The sequence below is a fragment of the Strongyloides ratti genome, scaffold srae_scaffold0000001, assembly GCF_001040885.1.
Source record: "Strongyloides ratti genome assembly S_ratti_ED321, scaffold srae_scaffold0000001".
In the NCBI taxonomy this organism is placed as follows: domain Eukaryota; kingdom Metazoa; phylum Nematoda; class Chromadorea; order Rhabditida; family Strongyloididae; genus Strongyloides; species Strongyloides ratti.
In genome coordinates this window covers 848,127-859,544 of record NW_020171519.1, presented here as the reverse complement: position 1 = coordinate 859,544, position 11,418 = coordinate 848,127, and the positions used below count along the sequence as shown (strand labels likewise).

Below are 11,418 nucleotides of genomic sequence, written 5' to 3'. Positions count from 1 at the left end.
ATTATTTTGTGATATTTATTCATTTGTCAGTGATTTTAATAAATTTTTGGGTGATTTTTATAATTTTTGATGAAATGTTTAATTTATTCTAGAATATACTAGTAATTTCCATACTTTTCCAGATGTTTCATCATTTTTTGGTGATTTTTATGGAATTCATTAATAATAAGATTCTTTTATATAAGATTCTTAATCTAGATTGGGAGAGTAGAGATTCAATTATTTTTTAAAGAAAGAATCTTAATGTAGATTGGAGGAGTTTCAATGGATATTTTTAGGATATTTCTGATTATTTTGGAGGTTTCAGTGGATATTTTGGGAGTACTAATTATTTTTTTGTTTTTTCAGGGCAATCTGATAAATTTGTTCATTATTCTGGTAGTTTTCTTTATTTTGTGGAGAAATATTTATTTGCATCTGGTAATATTAATTATTTAATTAAAGATTCTTAATGTGGATTTTAAGGCAGTTGATATCATTAATTAATGTTTATTTAATTATTTTCAGTTAATTGGGGCAATCTAATTAATTAATTTGTTAATTTTAATGAGTAATTATTTTTTGGGAGGAAATTTTTATATTTTTTGGGAAATTGTCAATATTTTTCTGGAAGATTCTTAATGTAGATTGGAAATATGTGTTAATTTCTAATAAAAGATTCTTAATGTAGATTGAAGGAGATTCAGTGGGTAATAAAAGATTCTTAATGGAGATTGAAGGAGATTCAGTAAATATTTCAAAGATTCATGAAGATTCAGAATATTTTGGGAGTTTTGGAGAAATATTTTAATTATTCTAGAAATTTCTTAAATATTTTGGGAGAATATATATTTTTCTTCTAGAAGATTCTTAATCTAGATTGGGAAATAGTTTATTTATATTAAAGATTCTTAATGGAGATTGAAGGAGATTCAGTGGATATTTTTGAAATATTTTTGGAGATTCAGAAGGTTATTAATTAATTAATTATTTTTTTTGGTTATTTGGAGCAATCTAATTATCTTTTAATTAATTTTTTGTTTGATTATTTTTTGATGAATAAATTATTTTTTATCTAGAAATTTCTGGAAGTTTTTCTTATTTTAGGAAGTTTATTTTTAATTAATTATGTTTATTAATCCTTTAATTAATTATTTGGGAGGAAATATAATTTTAATTAATTATTTGGGTGGTAGTTTAATTAATTTTAATTATTTGGGTGGTATTAATTTTTTGTTGATATTTTTAGAAAGAAATATGTTGGAAAAGTGTTTATTAGTGATAATTTTAATTAATAATTAATTTAATGAGGTAATTATGATAATAATTGATAAATTAAGTGGAAATAATGATAAATTTAATTAATTTTATTAATATTAATAATTTTTTATTAATTAAGGAAGTTGATAATTTTTTGATGTTTTTAAAGGGAAAAGTGTTGGAATAGTGTATATTTTTAATTATTTTAATTAATTAAGAGGTAATTATGATGTTTTTTTTAAATTAATTTGGTTAATTAGTTAATTATTTTGTTTATATTTTTTTTTGAGTTGTTTTTTTTTAATTAATACTTCTTTTTTTTATAATCCTTAAAAAAACATCGTGGGTGGTCTACCTTGGGGGTAGTTTTTTTAATTGGTTTTTGGGACAGGTATTTGAAGCAAATTTCTGGAGGCAATCTGATTGAGAGGATTCAGATTCATTTGGAGGATTCGGAAGGATTCAGTGAAAGAAGATTCAAAGCAAAGGATTCAGAGGATTCAGAAGGGAGATTCAAAGCAAAGGATTCAGAAGGAAGATTCAAAGTAAAGGATTCAGAAGGAAGATTCAAAGTAAAGGATTCACAGGATTCAGATGGAAGAAGATTCAAAATAAAAGATTCAGAGGGTTTTCAGTGAAAGAAGATTCAAAGTAAAAGATTCAGAGGATTCAGGGAGAAAAGATTCAATGTAAGAAGATTCAGAAGGAAGATTCAATGAAAAAGATTCAATGGATGAAGATTCAGAAAAGAAGATTCAAAATAAAAGATTCAATGGATGAAGATTCAAAAGGAAGATTCAAAATAAAAGATTCAATGAAAAAGATTCAATGGATAAAGTTAATTCAGAAAGAAGATTCAAATGGAAGAATGAATGGATTCAAATGAAAAGATTCAATGAGAGAAATATTCAGAAGATTCAAAAAAAGTTTAAAAATAATTGAAAAGATTGAATGGGAAATGAAGTAAGAATCTGAAATAATTAGGAGCGTCAGCGACTATTAAATAAAAGAACCTGAATCTAGATTGAAAATATATTGTATTCATTGAAAAAATACTTCATTTAAATATTTAGGATCAAATGTAATATTATTGAAAAATATATTATTCTTTTGAAAGATATTTTTATTAATTATTTTTGGAGCAATCCAATATATTATTTTATTATTTATTGTGATATTTTTAAATTAAAAGATATTTTTAACTTAATATATCAATGTAATTATTTTATTATTTAATTAATAATTAATTAAAGACTCTTAATCTAGATTGAAGGATATCTTTTCTTCCCTTTTTAAAGCAATCTAATATTAATTTTAAAATAAAGAATCTTAATCTAGATTGAAGAAATATTTTCTTCTTTTTTTAGGCTACAACCTAATTATTTTTATCAATATTCTAATTGTTATGTTTTTCGAGGGCAATCTAATTATTTTTAATATTAATGAAGAATATTTTGATAATAATAATCTCAATCAAATATATTTCTTTAATTTATACTTTGGAAGTGTTATTTTATTATAATAAATAAATGGAGCAATCTAATTAATTACTCTAAATGATTTATATTTTATTTATATTTGAAATATAATTTATTGGTTTTTTGGGAGTTATTTTTCTTTAATAATTAATATTTTTTGAAATGATAATCTATATTAAATTTATCACTATGGAGCAATCCAACTAGTTACCTTTTTATATTTATTCAATCTAATTTAAAGTAAAGATTCTTAGTCTAGATTGAAAAGTTCAGAGCAATCTAATTGAAAGTAATAAAAGACTCTTAGTCTAGATTGAAAGTGAGGCAATCCTATTGAAAATAACAACCTTTAAAATGTAATTATTTTTTTTGTCTGCTCAATATTTTTGAACAGTCAACCTTATAATAATAATTTATCAGTGCAATCTAATTGTTTTATTTTTATTAACCTTTTATCAGTTACTAGAAATATTTTTATAATTAATTACTAATTTTTCAATCTTTTATTAATAATATTTTGAAAAGCAATCCCATAATATTTTTTTATATATAAGTCTTAATTAATTGTTGAATTAATTTTAAAGAAAGAATCTTAATCTAGATTAAAAGTTGTATCAATCATATTATTCATTATAGAAAGACTCTTAGTCTAGATTGAAATTAATGCAATCCAATTGAAGAAATAAATGATTCAAAATGTGAAATATTTTTAAATGAATTAATCTTTCTTCATAATCAACCTATTATTATAAATATATTTGAGGGAAATCTAATTATTTTTATTTTCATTTGATGATCAGTATTTATAATACTTTTATTTCACTTATTTCAGTATCAGTTATAGAAATACTTTTAGAATGGTTATTTTAAATGTTTGAAATATATTTTTATTTAATTATTATTTTGGGAGTCAATGTTTTATATTGAAATATATTTGGTGCAATCCTATATTATTTTTCATTAATTTATTTAAAAATCTTTTTATAATACTAAATTCAATAAATGTTTTATTTAACAATGTAATTGATTTATATAAAGAATCTTAATCTAGATTGAAAGTTGAGTGCAATCCAATTGATTTATAGAAAGAATCTTAATCTAGATTAAAAAGTTATTCAATCTAATGTTTACTTAGTAAAATAATGTTAAAAGTATATTTTAAATGAATCTATTTTGAATAGTTTATATATTCATCTTATTCTTATTTTTCAATCCAAATTTTTCGACCCTTTTTACCCAATATTTTTAATGGTAATAATGGCAATCCTATTACTTATATTTCTATATTTCACTGAATATATTTGAATTTATATGCCATTTACTTATTTCTCTAACCCTTTTCTTTATAGTCAATATATTTCTAATTCTATGTCTTTTATTTCAACTAATTTCTTAAATGTTAATCATTAACTAATAAAAGAATCTTAATCTAGATTTAAAATGAAGCAATCTAATTGTTTTCAGTCAATCTTTTCAATTCATTTATCATAATTAATGAGTAATTTTTAACAGTTTTATATATTTTTTAAATAACTCTGTTGATGTCTTAATTTTTCATCTACTTTTATGGGATAGAAATATTTTTCAACCAATTTTTCAGTAAAAGAATCTTAATCTAGATTGAAATAACAGCAATTAAAATATCTTAATTACAAATATTTTGTCAATTATTATTTCAGTTAATGAGTAATTTTTATAATTATTTATCATTTAATGAGGAATATTTTCAATTATAAATATTTCACTTAATGAGTAATTTTTAATTAATATTAATTGGGGGAAATCTTATTATATAAATATTTTGTCAATATGTCTAATTTTTTGTTAAATTAACCTTTTATTTCATTTCATTTGATGTAGACTGCAACAGAGTTAAAACTGTCTGCTTTCTTTGAGAGTCGAACCTTTTAGGAGGCGCAATCTAAAAGTAAAAATATAAAACATATTTGAATTACATTAATAAAACATACCATTATAGTAAGAATGTTAATCTAGATTGAAATACATATTGGAACATCTAAAAGTAAAAATAATTTTGAAAATATTAATATATAAACATACCTTTTACAAATGGAAGATTCTTAGTCTAGATTGAAATATATTTGAGTGAAATCTAAAAATAAATATTAGAAATGTTTTTAAAATATAAATTTAACCAACCTTTTCAATTATTTTTCATAGAGATTTATTTCTTTTAATTTTTTCCATTCTTCTTTGATATTCAGTACAATCCAATAGAAATTCTTCAAAATACTTATTAACATACATAACTAAATGATTCATTGATAATTGTCAGAAATTCTATTCATATTTCAAAAATATTTGTTAAATTTTATCAATTTATTTCAATTACTCATATTTCACAACAATATTTTCATTTTCGTATCAATTATTCTTCATATTCATCTTCTTCAATTACTTCAGAAAACTGCGCAACTATTTGATGATATTTTATATGAGAGGCATTTCTCCAATTTGTTTCTGTTTGATTAGCATTTAATTCTGGTACATATATCTGGAAATAAATATATATTAATTAATCATCTTTTAATTATATTAATTTGTCTTAATTTAAATTAAATGATAACAGTAAAAATATAATTAATTAATTCAATGTTATCAATTGATGAATGTGTCAATAATTTTTGATGGGTAATAATGATTATTAAATTTAAAAGTGTCAGCTAGTAATAAAAGATTCTTAATCTAGATTGAAGGACATTTAATGAATATTTTGAAGATTCAAATGAATATTTCAGTTAATTTGTGGCAATCCTATTATTTTCAATATTTTTCTTCAATTTCTCAATATTTTGGTGGTTATTTTATATATTTGTATGGATATTTTGATTATTTTGATAATTTTAATTATTTTTCTGTATTTTTTTATCATCTTTATTCTTTTTCAGTTGTTTTTAATAAATTTCTTTATTTTTTGGTGGTTTTCATTCATTTTATTTGAATGTTAATTATTTTGTTGATTTTGATGGAAATTATTAATTTTTGGGGTAATTTATATAAAAGAATCTTAGTCTAGATTGGAGGTCAGTCAATTCAATTAATTTTTTAAGAAAGATTCTTAATCTAGATTGGAGGTCATTTCATCAATATTTTTGGGATATTTTTGAATATTTTGGAGGTTTCAGTGATTTCAGTGGTTATTTTGAAGTTTCAATGGATATTTTGAATATTTTTCAGTTTCAGTTGATTTTTTTGGAAGTTTTAATTAATTTTTTGTTTATTCAGGGCAATCTGATAAATTTATTTCATTATTTTAATTATTTTTATTACTTTTTGGGGAAATATTTATCTTATTTTTCTGGAAGATTTATTAATGAACATTGAAGGAGATTCAGTGAACATTTTGGGATATGGAAAGTTTTTTTGGAATTAGATAATTTACTGGAATTTTTTATTTTTTTCTCTAAAATATCTCTTACATTTTCGAACTAAATAAATTTCTGACAAATCTTATTGATATTCTAAAAATACTTGTTAAATATGATTAATTTATTTAAATAACTTACATTTTACATCATTCTTATCATTTTGGTTGAAGTTTATCAGGAAATTCTTCATATTCAGGTGATCCAGAAAAGTGCACAAATATTTGATGATATTTTATATGAGTGGCATTTCTCCAATTTGTCTACTTTCTAGTAACATTTAATTTTGTTCTAGAACCTTCTGGTACATTCTAGAGTTTTCTGGAAAAAAAAATATTAATTATCATATTATTCATCTTTTAATTATCCTTTTTGTTAATTATCTTTAATTAATTGATAAACTAGATATATTTTTAATTAAATTAATATTCTACTTAAAGCAATCTTATCAATTGATGAATGTGTCAATAATTTTGATTAATTTCTGGGTGCTAATTAATAATCTTACATAAGTTGTGGAAGGGTCAACTGCCAGTAATAAAAGATTCTTATTCTAAATTGGAGGAGATTCAGTCAATATCTTAATTAAAAGTAAGACTCTTAGTCTAGATTGAGGGACAAATTATAATTGGTTTTGAATTTTTTTGAGGATTCAGTATTAATCATAGAATGTTTATTCCTTATCTTTTAATTTATTCCGTTCCTTCTGAATTTCAGTGAATTACCATAGAAATTATCAAAATATTTCTTGACATTTGTGAACTGAATGAATCTTTGACAAATGGCACAAATCCCATTGATATTCTAAAAATACTTGTTAAAAATGATTAATTTTTTTTAATTTACTTACATTTATCAGGAATATTATCATTTTGATGAAAGTTTATCAGGAAATTCTTCATATTAAAGTGATCCAGAAAAGTGCGCAAATATTTGATGATAATTTATATGAGTGACATTTTTCCAATTTGTTTACTTTTATTAACGTTTTATAAGTATAATCCAAAAAGTAAAAATTCATTTAAAGAATCAGGAGCCAGAAGTAAGAATCTTCAATTTAAAAGTGTTTGAAGGCATAATTGATGAAATCTAAAAGAATAAATTAGAAATTTAAGTTTATTTTATTTGACTACTAAAATTCCAATTTAAATTTTTTTGATTTTAAGAGTTTTAACGTTTATTGAAAAGCAATGTATAAAAAATAAATTAGAATTATCAATGAATCCGAAATGTATCTTTATTTCAATAGTGGAAATCTTATTGAAATAACTTCTTAAATTAAAAATGTTTCCAATTACTAATCAGATATGATCATATATATTTGAAATGTATTACAAATATTACATATTTTTATTGAATGTGTTAAATGCTTCATTCCATTCTTCTTCTTTTCAATACCCATCCAAAAGAATATTTGAGAATCCTTAAATGAAAGCAGAAAACTAAATAAACTACTTTTGCTAAAAATAATAAATTCAAAATACAATTATTTTTACTTACCTTTGATATGTGTGGTATACTGATATATTTTAATGCCCTCAAAGTAGAAATATCAGTGACATTGATGGAAAAGTTGTAGTGATAAAGGTTAACCTAAAATATAACTTAGAAAAGTGAGAATTATACATTACCTTTATAGCAATATTCTTTTCCTCAGTACAATCCATACTACAAGTCTTTTTCCAATTCTTCTTCATTTAAAATTCTTCAGAACATTAAATTTTCATAAAAATCTGAAAATATTTGTTAGATATAATAAAAATTCTTACCTTTTATGACAATCTTATCATTATAACCGTTAATTTTTCAGAAGATTTATGATTTCAAATGACATTCAAAACAATATTTAGACATTAAAAAAAGTGCGCAAATATTTGATGATAAATAGTGGGGTGACAATATTCCAAATTGTTTTCATGTAAATTTTAAAAAATTTGTTCTAGAAGAATATAAATTAATTTTGAAAATAAAAATTATTAATTAATTGTTGTATAGGGAAACCAAATTAATTAATCAGTAAATTTTACTATTGCGTCATATTTTACATTTAAAAATAATACTCACACAATATTCTTACACAAGAACAAGAGGTATTAAAAATTCCCCTACAATAATAAAAATAAATTAACTACAATAACCCCACAAAATTCAGTAGGGTTACAAACTGAAAATTGTATAAAATTCCTAACTTATATAGTACATAAAAGAATGACTAGTGAGAAGTGTCCTAAACAAAAAGCTTTACAAACTTAATGTTTTCCCCATACATGTAGCATTTGTTAGAAAATACATTTAGCATTTGTTTTATAATTAAAATTTAATGTTCCTCCAAGTTTATCTATATTCTTACATTTATATTATCATGCCAAATGATTTATGAAGAATATCATATAGTTCTTCTCCAAATTATAAATATTCAGACAATTCTTCATACTACCATTATCAATATACATTTTCAATAGTCAAATTGTTTTTTGATAAAAAGAATAATTAAGATAAACTATATGTATCAAACTATTCATAAATATATTATATCAAGAATATTATCTGAAACTTAAAAAAGTTGTTATAATTATTTGATCACAAAAAGATATCCAATATTGAACTCTGGGAGTAATGATAAAACAATTTTTACCTCTCTATCAAACTTCAAGTATGAGGAAATTATTAGAGGATTATATTATTCAAATTAAATATATTCTTCTTTATTTTTAATTAAACGTTAATTACTTTTTAAATTATAATAAAACTTTTCCATAATAATAATTTTTAATAATCCTATTCTTTATTTTAAATAAATTTCATTCTTATATTTTTAAAAGTTTATCACTTCTTTAACATTTTTAATATATCAATTTTTAATGAATTTAATACATAAGAAAAATTTATGTACAACAAATAATTTTTTATAAATATCCTTAACAATATTTTTAATATTACCACTTCAATTTCTTTTCACAATTGGAACACATCTTCTAAGCTTATTACATATATATTTCTTGGTTATGAATTTGATTCATTATTAGACACACCTTATATTCAAATTTTAACATCAACACGTTTTATTAGTATAATTTGATAATATTTAAATATTAATACTATATTATGATTATTTTTTGCTAATAATTTAAATTAATTGAATATAACATTCAAATTTTTATCTTCAAAATAAAAATTTATAATGTGGTATTTGTAACAAAATAACAAACTACAATGTTCCGGGTTTTACATCAATTCACAATTATATGGCTGCTGTTTCAAATCATCACTTACTGCGAGGAAACTATTCATTCATCTTTGTTTCCTTCAGTTTATAAGAATATCAATGAAAGTACCTTTCCAGTGACTATCAATCCTAAATCTACGTCAGATGTAATACTTGTAAAATGTCCATACATAAATTACAATCATTCGAACATTAAAGCAAGATTTAATATACAAAATTGGTTAGTGTCGTCAAAATCAAAAATTGAGAGTGAAAATAAAATCTTCGTATGGACACCCTTAGTATATAATGCAAATAGACATAGTATAGTTGCTTGTGGAACGGTTTATATAAAGAGTAGTGATGTAAACCCTACACCCTACGACTGGGACTTCAAATTTAATTGGCAGTCTAAACCAAAACCATTTGAAATAGCAAAGAGTGAGAAAATATCAAAGACACTTTCTTCATCTGATAAATGTGGCAACGATCCAACTAAAGTTGCTAAATTTACCAAAGATGAACAAGGCAATTTAAAACGTGTCAATATAGATAATGGTGAATTGAAGGAAGCAGAAGAATTACCTCATGCCAATAAATTATATTACTATTTTGATGTTCCTGATGATAATTCTATTCTGGAATATGTGCCTCCGTGTCAAATTGTTAGAGCAGTTAATGAGAAACCAGAAATAAAAATTAATGGTCAAGAACATCCTGTATCTCCAAAGAACCACAAAATTCATGTTCTTAAAAGAAAAACAATGACGGAAGTATTCAATATAAAACTTGAGTTGCTGTCTCCAGATGCTCCTGATTTCTATAAAGGTGAAAAAATTTTAATGAAAGAAATGAGATATGCAGAGTCAAGTATTGCAGACATACCAAATACTGATGAAATGATAATGGACAGTTTTACACTACATCAATTTAAAATACTGAAGTTTACCTACAACTATCCAACAATTGAAAATGATAACGTTGTAGAAAAAATATACTATTTTGGACCAATGAAGGATGATTATGAATTTCCAAATCAGGACATATTATATCTAGCAAATGAAACGTCTACTAAACCAAATTGTACCATTAATGGAATCACATATGGATATTTTGAATCTGTTACTTATGAAAATAAAACTATTAAATTAAATGATTTTAATAATAATGAAAAGGATAATTTTGAACGTTCTGGAGATTATATTATTTTAAAAAATAATAAAACAAACATGATATCTTTAATGTGCCGTTATATTACTCTTACTGGAACTGTTACTTTAACTCAAACATTTATTAAAGGAAAAAAAGTATTTATGGGAAAAAATGAAAAAGGTGAAGATATATATAAAATTTTATCAGAAACTGATGAATCAGAATATGAAAAAAAAATGGCTGATAAAAAAAAAGAAATGGAATCTATGAAAAAATCTTTTATTGATAAATTAATTGATTATATTGGTATTGGTGGTACATATGGACTTATTGGTTGTATATCTTTATTTATTATTATTATAATAATAATTATTATTTTATTATGTTATTTCAAATCAATTAAACCACGTCTTATCAGAAAAAAAATTAAAAAAACTTATCCCAATATATTTGAATTATGGAATGATATATCAAAACAAAAACTAGAAAAATATTCACAAATTGGTGTTAAAAGAGATTATGTTGCTGATCGTGAACAATGCCATGATTATAAAAAGACATGTGAAGGTTTTGAAGAAATATTTATTGATACAACTTCCTTATTTAATAATGAATTAGTTAAATGTTATAAAGATATTAATGGAGCAATAACTGCCTATTATATTGACAAAATTTCACCACAAAAAAAATATATCATTTCTGATGGACCATCAAATAATAATATTAATTATTTTTGGGAACTGTTGTATCGTGAAAATGTCAAAGTTATTGTGGCATTTATTGATATTGAAGATGACAATGTAAATTATTGGCCAAAAAAATCTTCACAAAAATATGGTAATATTAATGTTGAATTTATTAAAAATTTGTCTGCTAATGATATTTCACATTTATCTATTTATCATTTTCAAATGACTGTTGATGTTGGTAAACCTAAAAAAATAACATTATTTCATAT

At 22.2% G+C, this 11,418-nt stretch overlaps 3 protein-coding genes across 3 annotated transcripts in view; 2 read left to right on the top strand and 1 right to left on the bottom strand.

Annotated features, from left to right (window-relative positions):
• Positions 1-893: 893 nt before the first annotated feature.
• Positions 894-2,125, top strand: SRAE_0000028400 (Hypothetical protein; the record flags this gene model as incomplete). The annotated part of the gene is made up of 3 exons (XM_024646155.1): positions 894-950; positions 1,677-1,811; positions 1,913-2,125. The coding sequence occupies 3 exons, from the start codon at positions 894-896 to the stop codon at positions 2,123-2,125; spliced, it is 405 nt and encodes a 134-aa protein (XP_024500365.1).
• A 5,275-nt stretch (positions 2,126-7,400) lies between these two features.
• On the bottom strand, positions 7,401-7,800 carry SRAE_0000028300 (Hypothetical protein; the record flags this gene model as incomplete). Its single annotated transcript, XM_024646154.1, has 3 exons — positions 7,401-7,526; positions 7,604-7,696; positions 7,735-7,800. 3 exons carry the CDS (start codon positions 7,798-7,800, stop codon positions 7,401-7,403), a joined length of 285 nt encoding a protein of 94 aa, XP_024500364.1.
• Positions 7,801-9,316: 1,516 nt separating this feature from the next.
• Positions 9,317-11,418, top strand: part of SRAE_0000028200 (Protein-tyrosine phosphatase,receptor/non-receptor type domain-containing protein) — a gene marked incomplete at both ends in the record, with an annotated part of 2,202 nt that continues 100 nt past the window's right edge. Inside the window, one exon of the mRNA XM_024646153.1 lies at positions 9,317-11,418. This exon is cut by the window's right edge and continues 100 nt beyond it. Within this exon, the coding sequence (XP_024500363.1) occupies positions 9,317-11,418 (2,102 nt within the window).